Raw genomic sequence first — 17,406 nt, 5'->3', positions numbered from 1 at the left:
ATTGAATAATAAAATAATACCTGCCTTATTTAAAATAATAGTAAAGACCAATCCTAGTAGCAAAAAATGTTTTGTAATATCTTGGCAAATCAAAAGATAAGAATGTTTTCAAAAAACTGGGATTCAATTGAGATTTTTTTTGGGATATTTGGAATAAAATGCTGCACAGTGATAGAGAAAAGTGGATTTGGTCGGGTGATTAAGTGCCAGTTTTTTTTTTTGAGATTTAACGTGGTTTAAAACAGGTGAAAATTTGGGGAAACTTTGGGTAAAATCTGACACAAGTTAGTTTGATTGAAAATCGTAATATTTTGAGAGAAAAAGCTGCAGAAATGGCTGAATGATAGGAAACAGTGATTTCTGCCACTATTACCAATAAGCATAAAATGAAAAAGGTGAATCCCCAGCTATTGCATGATTTCCAAATTCCATCACCTTGCTACAATATTGAAACACCGTTTTTACCACACCATTGAGCACATGAATGAATGATAGCTTAAACATCTCATTATAATTAGTCAGAGCTCATGTATTGTATGTGATAGTTTTGGCATCTCTTCCTCAATGGAAGTTGCAAACTGCAGTTTTGCTAGGAGAAAACCTCTGTAAGAAAATGCTATAAACCCCATGAGTATTCACAACGCATCGCTGCAAGCTACAAGATCTCTTTCCTCCATAACTTTCCAAATGTGTAAAGCTACGTCCTCATCTTCCCATGAATTCTCTAGTTGTCATATGTCCTGCATCAGTTATCACAATATTTGATTCATTGACTCTGAAAATCTTTTGCTTCATTGACTCTGGAAATCATTCTTCTTGTAATAATTTTCATCCTATTGTTCGCAGTTCAATTCTGCCAATTAATAATTCAATATTTGAAAGAAGAAAATGATGCAGCAATAATGGCAACAAAAAACATAGTACAGCCCAATTATTGGGATCAATTAGAAAGTTAATGGCCTTGGATTTGGATTTCAATGGCTATGAATATTTTGGAAAGTTGATAAATGAATTGTGGTGAATGCTTGGAATGGCATTTCTATAAACTTTTATTATTTTATCAATCATACTTTCTTGTATCTATAAAAAGGAAAACACAATGGAAAATGTTCCTACAGTGAATTATATCGCTAATTCAAGGTTTCAATATATTTAAGTGCTCTCCCAACACCATTTATGTGATGTCTAGTTATTATTCGTCCGATCCTCAGCAACTTATCTCAAATTTGCATGCTTCAATAATGTTTTCTTTTCATTTTTACACTTATAGCTTTTGTAATATCTGGCTGATGTACCATGCAAATAAGTTTACGTCAGAAGAGTTATTTCATTGTTTAGTTAAATAACCGTGATGGTTTTGCTCTGTTCTATTTTCTTCTGTTTAATTCTAGTGGATTAAAACCTTTTTTTAATGGATGTTGCTATGAATGAAATAGTGCAAAAAACATCTATTGATGATGAGTATGCAAATGCATCGGAGAGGGATCCAAAGATTTTGTTGAGTACTTCTCGGAACCCAAGCAGTCGGCTTACACAATTTGTCAAGGTTAGCTGTTTCAACCTGCATGCATTCAGTTTGTTTATTACGAGAGATGATGTTTGGGGTAGAAAGTGCCAGGTATGCATTCATACAGCATTTATTGGTTGCAGGAACTAAAATTTGTATTTCCTAATGCACAAAGGATCAACCGAGGTGGTCAGGTTAGTTATGTCTTTGATTTTCTTGCAGTACGTAATCTAATTATTTATTGTTTTTGTTTCAAAGTTTTTGGTTTTAAAATAAAGAGCTTGTATTTGTATGCCTTTTTTCTGTGACTAATATTGTACTTATGAAAATCTGTGTGTTTATTCTGCTATTGACATCCTAAATGCTTTACAGTCCTTCATACACCATCATTGGTTTCCATGCATTTTTTATAGGAGAAGCCAGAATTATAAGACACACACAGTTAAGCCTTCCAGCAGCATCAAAATTGTAACTATGAAGAGCATGATAGGAAATCACTTGTGACGCAAAGTAATTAATTTATGTTTTGTGTTTTCTTCTGTCTGGAAGATCAGGTTAGAAAAAAACTGCTTTCCAGTAATTAAGTTTCAAATGTTTGTAGGAGCTTGAGGTTTATTCCATGCAACCTGTGTTGTGTAAGCCTTTTTTAAAATAAACTAAAGAAAACTGAAGGGAAGGGATCCCAGATCCAAAAATGTTGGTCAGGTGTCAACACCCAGGTGGTACTGTACCACGGGCTCAAATCAGAGTAATCTTGAAAAAATCCACCAGCATCCCAACATGTCCTATGTCCATCCAACGACATTTCAAATCTCATTCTAGCTGACAAGTTAACCAATACAGTAGTTTACTCTTCGCCATCCCTATTTTGCAGCCAATTCTACCAATATAGACAAGTGTGCCCAAGAGAATTTCTGAAGACAAATCTACTTATTCAGCAACTCATCACTTACCATTAGATTTGCTATATAGGCTTTCTTGAAAATTGCATTTATTTATGGATCTACAATTTGATCATAACTTAAATAATTTTTTTGAATTGTCCTAGGGCTATATACGTTATGTAATAGAGCTGGGAAAGATGCCGTCTAATTTTTGTGTTTATTTGATCTCTAGAGCTTTGTAAGATTGTCAATCTTTCTTTGAGTCTTTCGTTGTCTCCATCCAATCTTTATTAGCTAAGTTGCCGGTTCAGATTCTGGTACGGATGCGGGTTCGAGATTCGAGTTTGAAATTTGTCCAAATATTTTTTGGGTTGGGTTCGGATTCGTTTTGGGTTCATCCGTACCAAAACATATGTTTTTAAAAATACATATGTGTGTGTGTGTATGCAACAAAAAATAAGTCCATACACCACTCTGCTAATAGTAAAGCAACATAGCAAAATACACCACCATATATATGTTTCATTTCAATAGGATATTAATTGCATCAGTTAGTCATACATACAACATCATACACTTGCTTGGTCGCATGCATGGGACATATTTCCATATCAAGTTACAGTTTGAGAATGAAAGGAATCATCAAAAGATAAGTGCTGTTATCTGATTTTTTTAATATTGGTTTAGAGGATTTCTAACCAAGCTAGATCAAAAGTTTAAAAGTCCTGGATTCAAAGAATATCATTGTTTTTTAAAGGAATTCCTCTATAATCTTCAATTCGGACTTCACCAATTGTCAATTTGGATTTCCTCTATAAGCAAGTTTTCATTTTCACTCACAAACACATAAATGGCATATAAACCATCTTTTTTGGCCTTTTTATTGGTCACTTTTAGGGTTGGGAGGATCGAATAGACCAAATTAGGCAAAAAATTTAAAAACCACTTTTAAAAAGTAAAAAAGAATTGTTTCAGACCAAATTCGGCTCAGGTTTGGCTGCTGGGCTGCAAATTCTTCAAAATTCGCTTCAAGTTCTGCCCAGATTCCTTTGACAGAATTTGCAGTGAATCTGTGGCTTTGTAGGCGAATTTGGGGAGAATTTGATAACGACTAGACTTTGTACAGAGTTGAACCAGACTTTGAGGGTTGCTGGAGAGAATTTGGTAACTTATTTTATTAGAGTTAAATCTCTCCATTTTTCTTTCTCTCTCTTTTGTAGATTTACTTCTATTTCTAATGCTCACTTTTCTATGTTTCTATATTCTCTTTGTTCAATATGGAAACTCTCTCTCTCTCTCTCTCTCTTCAGAATGTTTGTAGTTCTCTCTTTTTTAATTATAGAAACATTCTTGTGTATACTTATATATATAGTGTTGATGATTTGTATCTTAACTCGGATAAATTACATTAAGATATATATATATATATATATAAGAGTTTAATTATAATAATGAACAGACATGTCCCGTGAAGGGACATGTCTATTCTCTCACTCTCTTATAAATATAAGGGGAGGCTGCAGTTGGAAAACACATACCAAATACATGGCAGTGCTTAGTACATTTGCAGATATCCTTTGGAAAACAACATATAGATCATTTATGATCTCTTTTTAATAACACATTCATTATTTTACCAGAATATGGTATCAGAGCTATTTATTTTCGAAAAAATAATAATTTCACTATTGAAAATTTTTGAGTTATTTATCAAAAAAGGTTCTGAAAATCTTTAATTTCTTCAAAAAGTTTTAAACTCAAGATTTTCAACATCCTTTGCTTGGGTGTGTTTAAATTTTTTTTCTTTGCAAGAATTCGCGTTTTTTCAATCCTTTTAGGTGTTTTTTTTTTGAGACCATTTTCTTTGCATTTTGATGCGATTTTCTGCTCTTTTTGGACGTGGTTTTAGTAGACATTTGCAGACATGTTTGGTGCTGGTCCCATTTTTGCTGTTACCCACTGCCTTCGCGCCGTTTTCTGCTACCCCCGTGACCTGCAACTAGCGGTGATTGAGTTTTTTTGGACATTCTTTAGTTTGTGCCACCAGTTTCTTATCATTTTGACCTGTTTCATGGCTGATTTCTATTGCTATTGGGTCATCTAGGGTTTATAAACCCGTTGTCATTGATTTACGACCAAAAGTTGCTGATTCCACCTTTTTTTATAGTCAAACCTGCAATTTTTTGTTTTTTTCCATAAATGGCTAGGGTCAAGTACTTTGTTGTTTCCTTGGAGGGTTTTTATAGATCTCAACTGGGAAGGTCTCTGTTTTTTGGGTGCATGTTTTTCGTGCCTCAATTTTTGAGTCTACGAACTCATAATTTAATTTTAGATTCTTTTTAGGTTTTTCAAGCTCTCTTCTGGGAGTCCTTTCATTTTTTCTGGGTCTTCGGTCAGTCTACCTCAAAGTTTGTGCTTATATTTTATTTTATTTTAAAGATATTCACTTTTTTAATGCATAAAAGGCGTGTTGTGGCATCTCTCACCAATCTTCTCTTGGAAGGCAGTCAACGATTCAATGGGAAGAACTACAACACTTGGAAGCTGAGAATGATGACACTCTTTGAGTACTGTTGCCTTGAGGTGATTGTTCTTGGTACGGAGACTCGGCCTACCACAATTGATGCTACTCAAAAGAAGTTTGATGAGCATAATCATGAAGTAGTTATGCTTATTAAGCTTTTAGTTACTGATGATCAATTGCCTCAAGTGCTGTCTGACAAGACAACTGCAAAGAGCTGAAATGCACTGAAGGATCTCCATGAGACATCAGACAAAAGTAGAGCTTTCTTTCTAAAGAATCAGCTATTCTCTATTATTATGGATGAGCAAATGCTCTATAGGAATATCTTCAAGCTCTCTTCTAGGAGTCCTTTCATTTTTTTTGGATCTTCCGTCAGTCTACCTCAAAATTTGTGCTTTTATTTTATTTTATTTTAAAGATATTCACTTTTTTATGCATAAAAAGTGTGTTGTGGTATCTCTCACCAATCTTCTCTTGGAAGGCAGTCAACGATTCAATGGGAAGAACTACAACACCTGGAAGCTGAGAATGATGACAATCTTTGAGTATTGTTGCCTTGAGGTGATTGTTCTTGGTACAGAGACTTGGCCTACCACAATTGATGCTACTCGAGAGAAGTTTGATGAGCATAATCATGAAGTAGTTATGCTTATTAAGCTTTCAGTTACTGATGATCAACTGCCTTAAGTGCCATCTGACAAGACAACTGCAAAGATCTGAAATGCACTGAAGGATCTCCATGAGACATCAAACAAAAGTAGAGCTTTCTTTCTAAAGAATTAGTTATTCTCTATTATTATGGATGAGCAAATGCCCTACAGGAATATCTTTTAAAGATTAAGGACATCATAGATTAGCTTGAGGCCATTGGCTGTACAATGGAGGAAGAGGATATGGTGGTCATTTCTCTAAAAAGTCTACCACCATCCAATGAGCACTTTATTGAGACACTCAACATTACTTCAACTAATGTTAACCTCAAATTTTTAGATTTGTGCACCAAACTTCTGCAACAGGATCGTTTGAAGAGGATAAAGGCCCATCTTAGTCATTTGCTCAGTCTTAAGATAGCTCTAAGAAGAAGCAAATCTGGTGCAACTATTGCCACAAATTTGGTCATGTGATTTGAGAATGTAGGACTCACATTGCTTTTGAACAATGGAAGGCCAATATTGCAAAACATGCAAAGCTCACTGACCAACCTGAGTTTTCCTTTTACACCTTTTGAGGATTCACCTGCAAGTTTTTTGTTTCGAAGTTAGATTGACTGTTAAGAGGGGTATTAGATTAAATCTCTCTATTTTTGTTTCTCTCTCTAGTGTAGATTTACTTTTATTTCTAATTGTCACTCCTCTCCTATGTTTTCATATTCTCTCTCTGTGCAATATGGAAACTCTCTTTCTCCCTTCATAATGTTTCTATTTCTCTCTTTGTTCGTTATAGAAACATTCTTGTGTATACTTGTATATATAGATCATTTATGATCTTCGTTTAATAAAACATTCATTATCTTACGTAATAATCTAAAGAAGCTGACTGTGCAAAGTAAAACACAATTTTTTCTTGTCTGCAAGATCTATAGTATAATGCTACTAATGGTATAGAATTTACATGTTTTTGTCTCTAATTTGGATTTTGAGGTTTAAGACGTGTTATTTCTCACTAGAAAATCTGGTGAATTTTTTTACTATGTTAAAATAGTTTGGTTCAGTCTAATCTTCATTCTCTTTGAGATGTGTGCTATTTAGATTCTTGCATTCACTCTGGCCCACTTTTGCATTGTATCTTTTGTTATAAAACATATATATTATTACTATTATAAGAAAAGGAAAGAATGATAGATTTAGTAATTTCGTGAATTTTTTGCATCATCTCCCACATATTCTTCTGTATGTTAAACAAAAACTGTGTTGTAGGTTATATCTGAAATAGTGGAGGCCTGTCGCTCTCACGAGTTTACAGATATAGTTATGGTCCACGAGCACCGTGGGGAACCCGATGGGTTAATTGTGTGCCATTTACCCTTTGGTCCAACTGCTTACTTTGGATTGCACAATGTGGTATGCTGTATGGTTTCTGAATATATGAAATTGGCCTTACGTGCATAAGTTGAATTTTTAATAAAGAGAGGATTAAATTTCATTAATGTTTTTGAATTCACAGGTGACAAGGCATGATATCAAAGATAAAAAGGCTGTTGGAACCATGTCAGAGGCTTATCCTCATCTTATTCTTCATAATTTCTCCACCAAGGTATTCAAAACTTTTTAGTATGAAAGTTCTCTTTTCTTTTTTGTTGATACTTTCACCTTACCTCGAAGATGGCCACTTTTGTGTGCTTGATTGGATTCTGGATTTTGTATTTGCCATGTCTATGTAACTGGCATCATAAGTTTTCCATTCTGGACAGTTGTTTTGTTCTCTGTATTTTTCTGAAGTATTAGAAGCTGCTACTGGATAGTTTTTTTTAATTATTAATGTTGGTTTTTGTTCCTGTCTTCCAATGCAGTCTGTATTGTGATTCTAGTTATGACAAATTTTTGCTTTTCAGTTGAATGAAAATCACTTATAGTGTATACAGTTTACTTATCTCTGTGGATTAGATACCATTAAGTTATAATGTCTATGCATTTTAAGTTACCTAGGAGAAAGGAAAAATTGGAATTTGTTACAGTAGTGGCTCAACAGATCCATACACTTAAAGCAAATTGTGTGTCATGGAGAACCCATGAGTTCTAAAGGTTGCTCCACTTTCCTGTATGGTCTGTTTTCACAAGTGAAATGCATTTTATTTTTTGTTTTTAGAACTAACTAGTTAGCAGCTGCCAAAATTGATATTCTTTCAAAATTTTATTTTGTTTGTTGATTCTTCTTATAATAGGGTGGGGATTTTTTCCTGAGCACGACGTCCCTCTTGTATCATCTTCGTGTTTCCCTCTCTTCCTTAATAATTTTCAGATTTCTGATAGATATGAAATATCTTTTTTTTAATTCAGTTACATTCTTGGCACCTGATGTGATATCTAATGCATTTGATTTTTTTCTTTATCCATGTTCCTGGTTGGTGCGTTTTATTATCTTTTAGAAAGCTGGATGGCATTTTCTTTTTCAATTGTTGATTTCTGGTTCTCTTTGCAGTTTACATTTGAAATATATCTTTCATGTCATGTCCTTCCTTGTGCATCCTTTCTACATTGTCTTATTTTTATTGTTTGTGTTCAATACAGCTTGGAGAAAGAACTTCAAACATTTTGAAGCATCTTTTTCCAGTTCCTAAGCCTGATTCAAAGCGCATCATAACATTTGCAAACCAGTCAGATTACATATCTTTCAGGTACATCTGGCCCCTAAATTGCTTTTAATGAGCTCTAAGTTTCAGTTGCATTTTTTTAATCATAATCAAAGTTTATCCTTTGTAAGTCTATTGTCTTTTAGAATTCTTTTGCATCTGTGATTCTGTATTAATAACTAAAGAATTTGCAGTAGTTACTTAAGAAATATCAACTCATATAGCAGATTTTTACCCGACTATTGTTGCTGATTGTGACTGAAGTGATGATTCATCTCTTTTCAATTTCTAGAATTGATTTCCTTTCTTTGAGGAGACCAATAAAGTTGAGAGTCATAAGCTATATCCGTCACTAAGGTTTTTATTGGTGAAACAACAGTCATCAGGAAACTCTTGTACAAGGTTGAGGACTGCATCCCAATTTACATGTCCACATCATCCATTGTCTATAGTTGCATATGATATATCCATACCTTTGTTCATTTACTCATGAGTCTTTCATTTCTTCATACTGGTATCTGTACCCAACATCTCTGCATGAGTATGGTAGGAATGTCTACAAGCAAAATTTGAATTGAATTTATTACTGACAAGTTTTAATGGGTAAGAACAAGCCTCAAGGTCTTCACCCAGTTGTTTCTTGATTGAATGTTAACTGTCATGTGTGTATTAAAATATATCTCTAGAACTTTGTATATGGATTGTCATTCCGTGTTGTGATGGAAGGTGTTCAGATTTTGTTACAAGTTTTAAAGCTTCTTTTAAGAACCTATTGAGGTTATGGGAGTGGTTTAGATCTTTTTCAATTCTATATTGGTAATTCCATTGACGATGATGCTATGATTTTTAACCTTTGATATCCTTTATATTTGAGTTGATAATTCATATGTAATTTCAAATATTTCTAAGTAGATTGTGTTGGAGGTTTTTAATGAACGTTTCCGATCACACTCCATGATCCATAAATAAAAGAAATTTTAAAAATACCTATCACTCGTCTTGTTGGTAAATCTGAGTCCTACATCAAAGATTCTTCCTATTTTGTTGATTTTATTAAGGATAAAAGATTTGAGAACAATGATCTCTTTGTATGCTTTGATGTGGTTTCACTTTTCCCCAACATCCCATTCTAGATGTTATTGAGATTGTCAAGAGAAAATCTAATGATGAAATAGCTCCCTTGTTGAGTTATGCCCGAGATCCATATTTTTTTCCTCTTTCCAAGACTCATCTACGAGAAAGGTCGATAGGGTGTTCTCCTCACTTTCCGGTAATCGTTAACCTTTACATGAGGCACTTCAAAGAAGTGGCTTTTTTCTTCCTTTTCTCTCAAACCAAGGTTGTGGATTCGATATGTGGATGACCCCAATATTTATTGGCAGCTTGGCCTTGAGAAGTTGGAAAACTTCCATGCCCATCTTAATTGATAGCCCATTGCATTTCCTTCACCAAGGACCAACAGCCAATTCTTGTTCATAGGCATTATTCTCATAAGTAAGTTAGATGGCTCTCTAGGTTGACAAGTTTTGTGCAATGCTACCCACATCGAACTCTACCTTCTCTGTTCTTCTCAAAACCCACCCTAGCCAAAAAATTGGCATTCTTAAGACCCTTGCCATGAGAGCGTATCTCATTTATGATGAGGAAAATCTTAACCAAGAGCTGGATCATTTTTGTCTAGTCTTCTTCAATTTGAATGGGTACTCTAGCAGACAAATTTCTAGAGCCTATAACCAAGACAAGTTGTGTTTTTACTCCTTAACCAAACCGCAACCCCACGTCCCGTTCCCTATATTGAAGGCAATTCCCAAACAATTGCTAAAATTCTTCTTAAAAAAGGTCTTTGATGTTCTTTCAAGCCATTTTCTCCATTGGAAAATCACATCCCTCTTCTAAAAGGTCATAGAGACATCTTTTAAGATGCTTGTGTCTGCAAGTTATTTGCTCTTGTGGCACTCCTTACATAGGTGAATTTGGCACTCATTGCACTAGAATCAAAAGAACATGGTTTAGATTTCACGCATGAGCAAACCTTCAATTCAGCCCTAGTAGACCACTTCTTCTCTACCAAAGGCCATATTTGCGTGGATAGCTCCCCAATCTTATTCAAAGATGACAACTTAAATAAAAAACTCAAGGAAGCCATTGAAATATTCAATCAGCCTACCATCCATCTCGATGATGGTTGGAGTCTGAGGGCTTTGTTGCATCCTCTTTTATCCAACCTCAATTAATCATTTGCTTCCTTCTTGTTTCATTTTCCTTCTTCCCCCCTCTCTAACCCTTAGCTTGATAGATTCTTCTCTTTATCATGGTGTGGTCTTTGCTGTACACCCCCTCCCTGTCCTTATCATTCTCCTCCTCCCCATCTCTTTCTTGTTAGTTTCTCTCTTCTCTCTCTTCTTTTATTGCCTTCTCTTTTGGATTTATATCATGTTTTCTCTAATTGTTTCCTACTTTCTTGTTATCTTCTTCTTCATCTCTTTCTTACCTCTTTTGCTTGTTTTCACCTCTCTTCTTCCTCTTGTCTTTTTCTCTCCTTTTTATATTTTTTCCTTTTTATCCGATTATATCCATTAGCTTTCCTTTATTAGTAAGATACATCATACATACAATACACACAGACAAATATATATTATATGTACTTTTTGATATTCTTATTTGTACATCTATATATGTAGTCTAATGCCTAAGCATATGCCTATTCATATTTACTCCTTTTTATATATTGATTAGTTTCTTCTTTATTTTTCTATTATATCCTTCTATTAATTCTTGACTTTTATTTGTTTCTTATTTCTTATTCCTTTTTCTAGCTTATGTTTTCTTTCTTTTGTTTAGGTTTCTTGTTTTGTAATTTATTTTGCTTCCATTCCTTGTATTTTTTAATTTATATATACTCCTTTTTATATATTACTTAATATTCCTTCTATTTGCCTTTTTTAATAAATGTCTTCATTTGTTTCTTATTTCATATTCTTTTTCTAGTTTATGTTTTCTTTCTTTTGTTTTGGTTTCATATTTTTAATTTCTTTTTACACTATTCCTTGGATTTTTTATTTAGCTTTTGTTTATATATATATATATATATATATATATCACGTGTTAGGAATTTTATTCTTCCTTTTGTTTTGATTCTTTTTAAATATTTTTACCATCTATTTAATAATTTTGGTTTACTTTGTACTCGTTGTCATTCTTTTGTCTTGATTACCATTTTTTTCCTTCTTTATTTATTATCTGTATCTTTTCTTTGTTTCCTTGTTTCCTCTTTTCTTTAGCAATTTGATAATTTTCACTCTTTTCATCTAGTGCTATTTCTTTTGTTATACTTTTAATTGTTTTAATCTTTTGGTCTTCCTTGTATTTTATTATCATTCCCGTTCTTTTGAACCACGTGCCTCCCTTCTCTTTTCGTAGTGAGGTCTGCAACTTCACATCCATTATCCTAATGATGGATCAAAGAGTGTGATCTAAAACATTGACAAGAAAACTCCATACTATGTACCCAAAAATATTTGCAACTATCTCTATGGATTGTGGAACTGTAATAATATTAAGTCACAGTGTGTTATTCTCAATGTGTTGCTTGGATAACCATTATACTAAACTCCTTATCACTACATTATTAATAGGTCTTTCCCCTTAATTATATGTTGTTAAAGTTAAGCTATCTAGTGGTTAAGCTATACTATGGTTGGTGTAATATTGGACCTATTAAGTTTATTTAGGGCATTAATTATTCCCTCCTGGGTAGCTTATAATAGCACATGTTCACTTTGACTTGAGGCACACAAGTGCAACCATTGCCTTATCAATATTTGATTGACAATAGTTAGGTGCCAAATTTGTTCAGTCAAGATCACCTTTGTGTTAGTCATGTTGAGTTAATTGAGCCATTCTGTAGCAATTATACTTTTGATCTCTTAGTAAGGCCAAGTTAACTCACCTTCTAATTGGAAGGGATTAGATATTTGGGCATGATCTCCTTGATTCATGTATCCTAGAGGCCTATATACTTGTAGGGACTTTCTTGTATGACATCTTTTGGAAAAAGGGGTAAAAATTTATTCAGTCAAATCCAAATTACAGAAGGCCATAGGCCTAGAAGAACAAAACAAAACCCAAGAACAGTTAAATTCTATCCTTTTCCACTAACTGCTCAAGAGTCCCAATATAATCAACAGGAAGATCATCCCTTCCTGAAATATCCCATCCATCTCCTTTCTCTAATGCCCATTTTGCCAAGACATCAGCCACGCTGTTCCATTCCCTAGGAATATGACAAAAGGATATCCAATCCAAAAAGCTGCTCAAATGAAGAATCTCTCTGACAATAGAGGCTATTTGCCAGTTAGAATCATCCACACTCTGGTTATTTATCATATCCACAACAATCTGAGAATCTGACTCACACACCATTTTCCTCCACCCTAGAGAGCATCCCTACTCAATAGCTATCTTAATGGCCAAGGTCTCCGTCACGTTATTGGAGTGAAATCCTTTGTAAACAGAAAACATAAAAATAACATTACCATTTGTATCTCTCCCAATCCCCCCCACACCAACCTGCCCAGGGTTCCCACGAGAAGAACCATTTGTGTTATAATTTGTGGGTTCTCCATTAATAAGAACCGAAAAAGATGGGGAAGTCACACAACTGAGAATCCAGTCAACCCATTCCATATCAAATCCGAAAGCTAGAAGAACACGACCCAATAACTCCTAGCTGACCCGGTCATATGCTTTTGCTAAATCCAACTTAATAAACATAGCCTTTTCCTTAGACGTGGCCATAGAGTGGATAGCCTCTGAAGCAATAACCACCCCATCAAGAATCTGTCTGCCACTCGCAAAGCCTCCCTGTTCCTCAGATATCAAAGTGGCCAAATAAGGCTTGAGTCTTTTGGCAATCAATTTGGTGATAATTTTGTAAGTGACATTGCATAAAGCAATAGGTCTGAACTGATCCAAACTGTTAGCCTCGTCCATCTTGGGAATGAGAGCCAGGAAGGTAGCATTCAAAGACTTGAGCATTTGTTTGTTTTGATAAGATTCTTGGACTACTTCAAGAAGATCAAATTTAATAATCTCCCAAAATTCTTGGAAAAATTCAATGGGAAAACCATCCAGGCCCGGGGCTTTACCTTTCTTCATGCCAAAAACCACCTGCTCAAGTTCTTCAAGCACAATAGGTCTTAACAGATTCCTGTTCATATTGTTAGACACCAGTTGGGGAATGCAATCTAAAATACTCCTTGTCTCCACTAATGCACAAGGTTCCTCCTTAGAGAAAAGATGAGAAAAGTATCTAATGGCCTTTAGAGAAATCGCCTCTTTGGAGAAGAGTTGATTTCCAAAAGCAGAAACAAGAGAAGTGATGGAAGAAAGCAGTGTTTCTATCTCCCTTCTACAGCCAATCCATCCGAGACTTTTGCTTCCAAAGGAAACTCCCATTCCTCTAATGCCGTTAGAGCTGAGGACTCTTTAGAAATTAAATCCGGAATCATTCCTTGGCCTCTGATCAGGCATGTGACATTGTCTAGCCTGGCCTGGGCTGCCCTCAACTGGTCTTGAAGGTTCCCAAAACACTGTTTGTTCCACTTTTTAAGCCTGAATTTCACATGCTGAAGCCTCTTCTCAAAGGTGAACATGGAGGTGCCATGGGGAGGCCTACCCTTATGCCACTTGGTTATCATAAGATTTTGCAGAGAGGGATCCCTGAGCCACATCAGCTGAAACTTGAAAGAAGGATTCTTAGTAGTCTTAAAAGGAGTGACAGAGAGCTTAATAGGCTAGTGGCCAGAACCTCTCCAATCAAGAATTTCTGATTTGGTAGACCATCTAATATCCATCCAAAAACAAGAAACAAGGAACCTATCTAGCCTTTCTGAAATGGCCTCTGTTCCACTCCTTCTGTTATTCTAGGTGAAAGTACCAGAGCCAGGTTTAACGTCAATGAGATTCAAATAACCAATTTTATCTTTAAGCATACTAGAAGAGGGGCCCAAACGAGCAATCTTGCCTCTCTTTTCCTCCAAACTAGTAACAGCATTAAAGTCTCTAGCCACAATCCAAGGAAGGAAAGGATCTAAAGAGCGAACAAATGTGATATTTGACCACATAAGAGATTTATCCACCAAATCATTAGGAGCATAAATATTAGAAAATAAGCACCTTTCTCCTGTCTCAAAGTGAGAAGCCATTAAAGAGATAGAGGACCTACTCGAAATCCACCATAGAGGAGTCACCTTCCTAGGATTCCAGAGACAAGCAAGTCCACCCGAGCTACCTTGAGCACCCACTCCCTACTAGCTACCCTGGGGCTACAACTTTGGCCCACAACTATCCAACTCATCAACTAAAAGCCTAGTTTGCTAAATGAAAATAACATCTGGAGACTAAGAATCAATCAATCTACGAACAATCTTTTGTCTAGGGATGCTGTTCAACCCCCTCACATTCCAAGGGAGAATAATCATTTGGAAGATTGCGAGAAGTGGGAGTCAATGGGTTTCACAAACCCTGCCTCAACTAAAGTCCGTCCCATCATCTTAACCTTCTCTTGGTCAGTCTTCCTTCCACTCTTAACAAACTTCTCTGCGGTCCCTTTTTTAAAGGGCTTTTGATGTAAGCCTAAAGAGGGTGCAACTTTAGAACCTTTTGTGGTGTCAGGCACCCCTTTCTAGCTAGGGGGAGGAGAAGCTATGATATTTGGACCGTCTCTAGGATGTGATCCACCAGGAACATCACAACTTTTCTCCCGATTCAATCCCTCCAAAATAACTGGTTGATCTTGATCCACATCAGGTACCTGGGCACAATTCCTAACCTCCTCCACCTGAGGCCCCTGAAAAGAAACATCACCCAAGGGCAACTCAATTGGTATGCCTTCCTCTTGAACCAAATTATCCAAAACATTAAACCTGTTAAAAGTGTCATCATTTTGTCTGTCCATTCAAGTTCTCTTCTGCCCTTTCCTTTATTACGCGGCTTTACTGGGATAAAACCCTTCTTGTCTATAGTACCTTCTAGCATAGGGGCCTTACCCTTAACATCCTTAGGGGTCGGCAAAATGGAATTCAATGATTGAGAAAAATTATTCTGGGGGCACTTTCTAAAATCTGCTTTGGTTGAATAACCAATACTGGTCGATCATCAGATCGTTCCAAACACCCATTCATCTTCTTAATGCGGACAAAACCCTTTGACAATGAAGCGTTCACTCCAAATGTGAGATTATCAGTCTGGCCCTTAGCCCCAACTCGCATCAGTATGGAGGAATCAACCATCTCCATATCGGTCGATAAAGTTTGAGACGTAGGGAGCTCCGATTGCCCCATGTCCAGATCCAAAAAACGCTAACCCCAAGCTGAAAAAACTAACCCACAACCACCAATACCTAGCCCTGCACCAAGCACCATCATAGAATGGAGATCCCCCTCTCCAAGACCAGCCCTAGCTAGCCCAACCCCACATGTCCGCCCAAAACCTTGCCCAGCCACACACACTTCACCCACATACCTTGCCGCAACACCCACCACCATCATCGGCAACCAGAGCCACGCCTCCAAACGCAGGAACAACCGCTGACAGACAGGCTTAGGGCACGTGGGCCCTAGCCTCGCAGGTCACCAGCGATCGTAGCAGAGCCATCCAACATTAAACATAATTTATTCGTATGACATCTTTTAATCCTCAATATTGGAATTTGTTATTTGTGGTCTAGATTATTTGCTTATTTTCTTGCAACTTTTGTAACTTGTCTTCATTCACCTAGGTCTAAGTTCATGTGATTGGATTCTCCTGAATTCTTACACATTATTATAGGTGTTTGGAACTTTTTTGCAGCCTCTAGGGGTTTGGGATTCAAGGGTTAAAGCAATGGTGATAGGCTTTCGAACTTCTTAGGTCGAAATGTATTGCACTATTCTAATTAGAAGGCATCAAAAGCAATAAATTGATTTCAAATTTGTTAGATTCAAAGTCAGATAGTCAGACCACAAAATTTTTTTAGTCCCAAGTACGAAGCTTGAGGCTCTACCATGTTTAACAACATTACCCAACATGTGTCATCTCTAATTAGGCTTAAGGTCTATTCATTATTTTGTTTGATATTTGTTGATATTTTGTTTGTTTATTGTTTTGGTAGATTTTAAGGTATGGATTTTATCTTTTTGAAATGTTCATGAACATTTTTTTTTTGAGTTGGCACTAGTGTTGTGTTGTATATACACACATGCCCCATTGTAAATGGGGATATCCTCTTTTCTCGTTCAGTTGCTTAGTGTTTTGCATAGTGTCCTTAGGTTGGCAACATTTTTCGGGTTTCTTAGTCTCCCGACTAATAAGGAATAGGTGGCTCGAGTCTCTGTAAGGCTAGGTTGAAGTGTGGAATGATGAAATTTCATAAGAATTGTATGTCAATTACAAAATCCGGGCTTAGGGAGGATTTCGTTTAGGAAATTGCCTTTAGGCCAAGTTCCTCTTTCAATCCTTGCATGCGTTGAGAAAACAATTGCTTTGTGGAATCCATGTCTGAGAAGTATGGATTTGAAATGTTGTGATTGCGAGAGTTGGAAATTGAGGGTGAAGTTGTGAAGATTATGTTTAGAGTAAAAGTTGTCAAAAATGTTGCAAAATTATTGTGTAGGTTGCAATTTGACGTTTAATTCTTGTTAGAATTAGTAATCCCCAAGGTCTTAAGGATGCCAAGTTGTGGTAGGAGAAGATGAGTTGTGAAAATGGGGAAGTTAGGATCAAGTCAAATTGAGAGTACAAGCTAGATAAAAGATGGTGAATTGTTTTAAGGATTGTAACCCAAGTGTGTTAATTAAGTCCAAAATATGCCAATGAAGAACTTGGAAGTGAAAAGTGCTTGAGAATTTTAGATAAAATGAAAAATCTTTCAATTCTTGCAAGATGGATACATTTCCAATTGGAAACCATACGAGCACTTCACCTTTGCATGCCTTAGACAAGATTCACCATTGTCCAGTGTCATGGTGGATTTGCGCTGAAGTCTAGGGCTAATCCAGCCTTATCTCTTAAATTCAGCCACCTCCAAGGTTCATTTCCAGCTTATATTTCGAAACCCCCCATGTTTTTAGCATGATTTCCATCTTGTATTGAGAATTCTGCCCAGCATGATGACACTTCCAGCCTACCTTCTTAAATGCGCTGAAGGAGAATAACATTTCCA

General features: G+C 35.9%; 1 protein-coding gene across 1 annotated transcript in view; it reads left to right on the top strand.

Annotated features, from left to right (window-relative positions):
- IMP4 (Ribosomal RNA processing Brix domain protein) overlaps positions 1-17,406 on the top strand; it is a 75,984-nt gene that overhangs the window by 47,178 nt on the left and 11,400 nt on the right. Inside the window, exons 3-7 of the mRNA XM_089797063.1 lie at positions 1,437-1,546; positions 1,651-1,701; positions 6,832-6,975; positions 7,079-7,168; positions 8,143-8,249. Of these exons, the coding sequence (XP_089653189.1) occupies positions 1,437-1,546; positions 1,651-1,701; positions 6,832-6,975; positions 7,079-7,168; positions 8,143-8,249 (502 nt within the window). The remainder of the gene's footprint in view (positions 1-1,436; positions 1,547-1,650; positions 1,702-6,831; positions 6,976-7,078; positions 7,169-8,142; positions 8,250-17,406) is intronic.

This window comes from Cupressus sempervirens, chromosome 8 (genome assembly GCF_028749045.1).
Source record: "Cupressus sempervirens isolate cs-2001-9-10 chromosome 8, ASM2874904v1, whole genome shotgun sequence".
NCBI classification, from domain to species: domain Eukaryota; kingdom Viridiplantae; phylum Streptophyta; class Pinopsida; order Cupressales; family Cupressaceae; genus Cupressus; species Cupressus sempervirens.
This window is presented reverse-complemented; position numbering and strand designations above follow the sequence as displayed.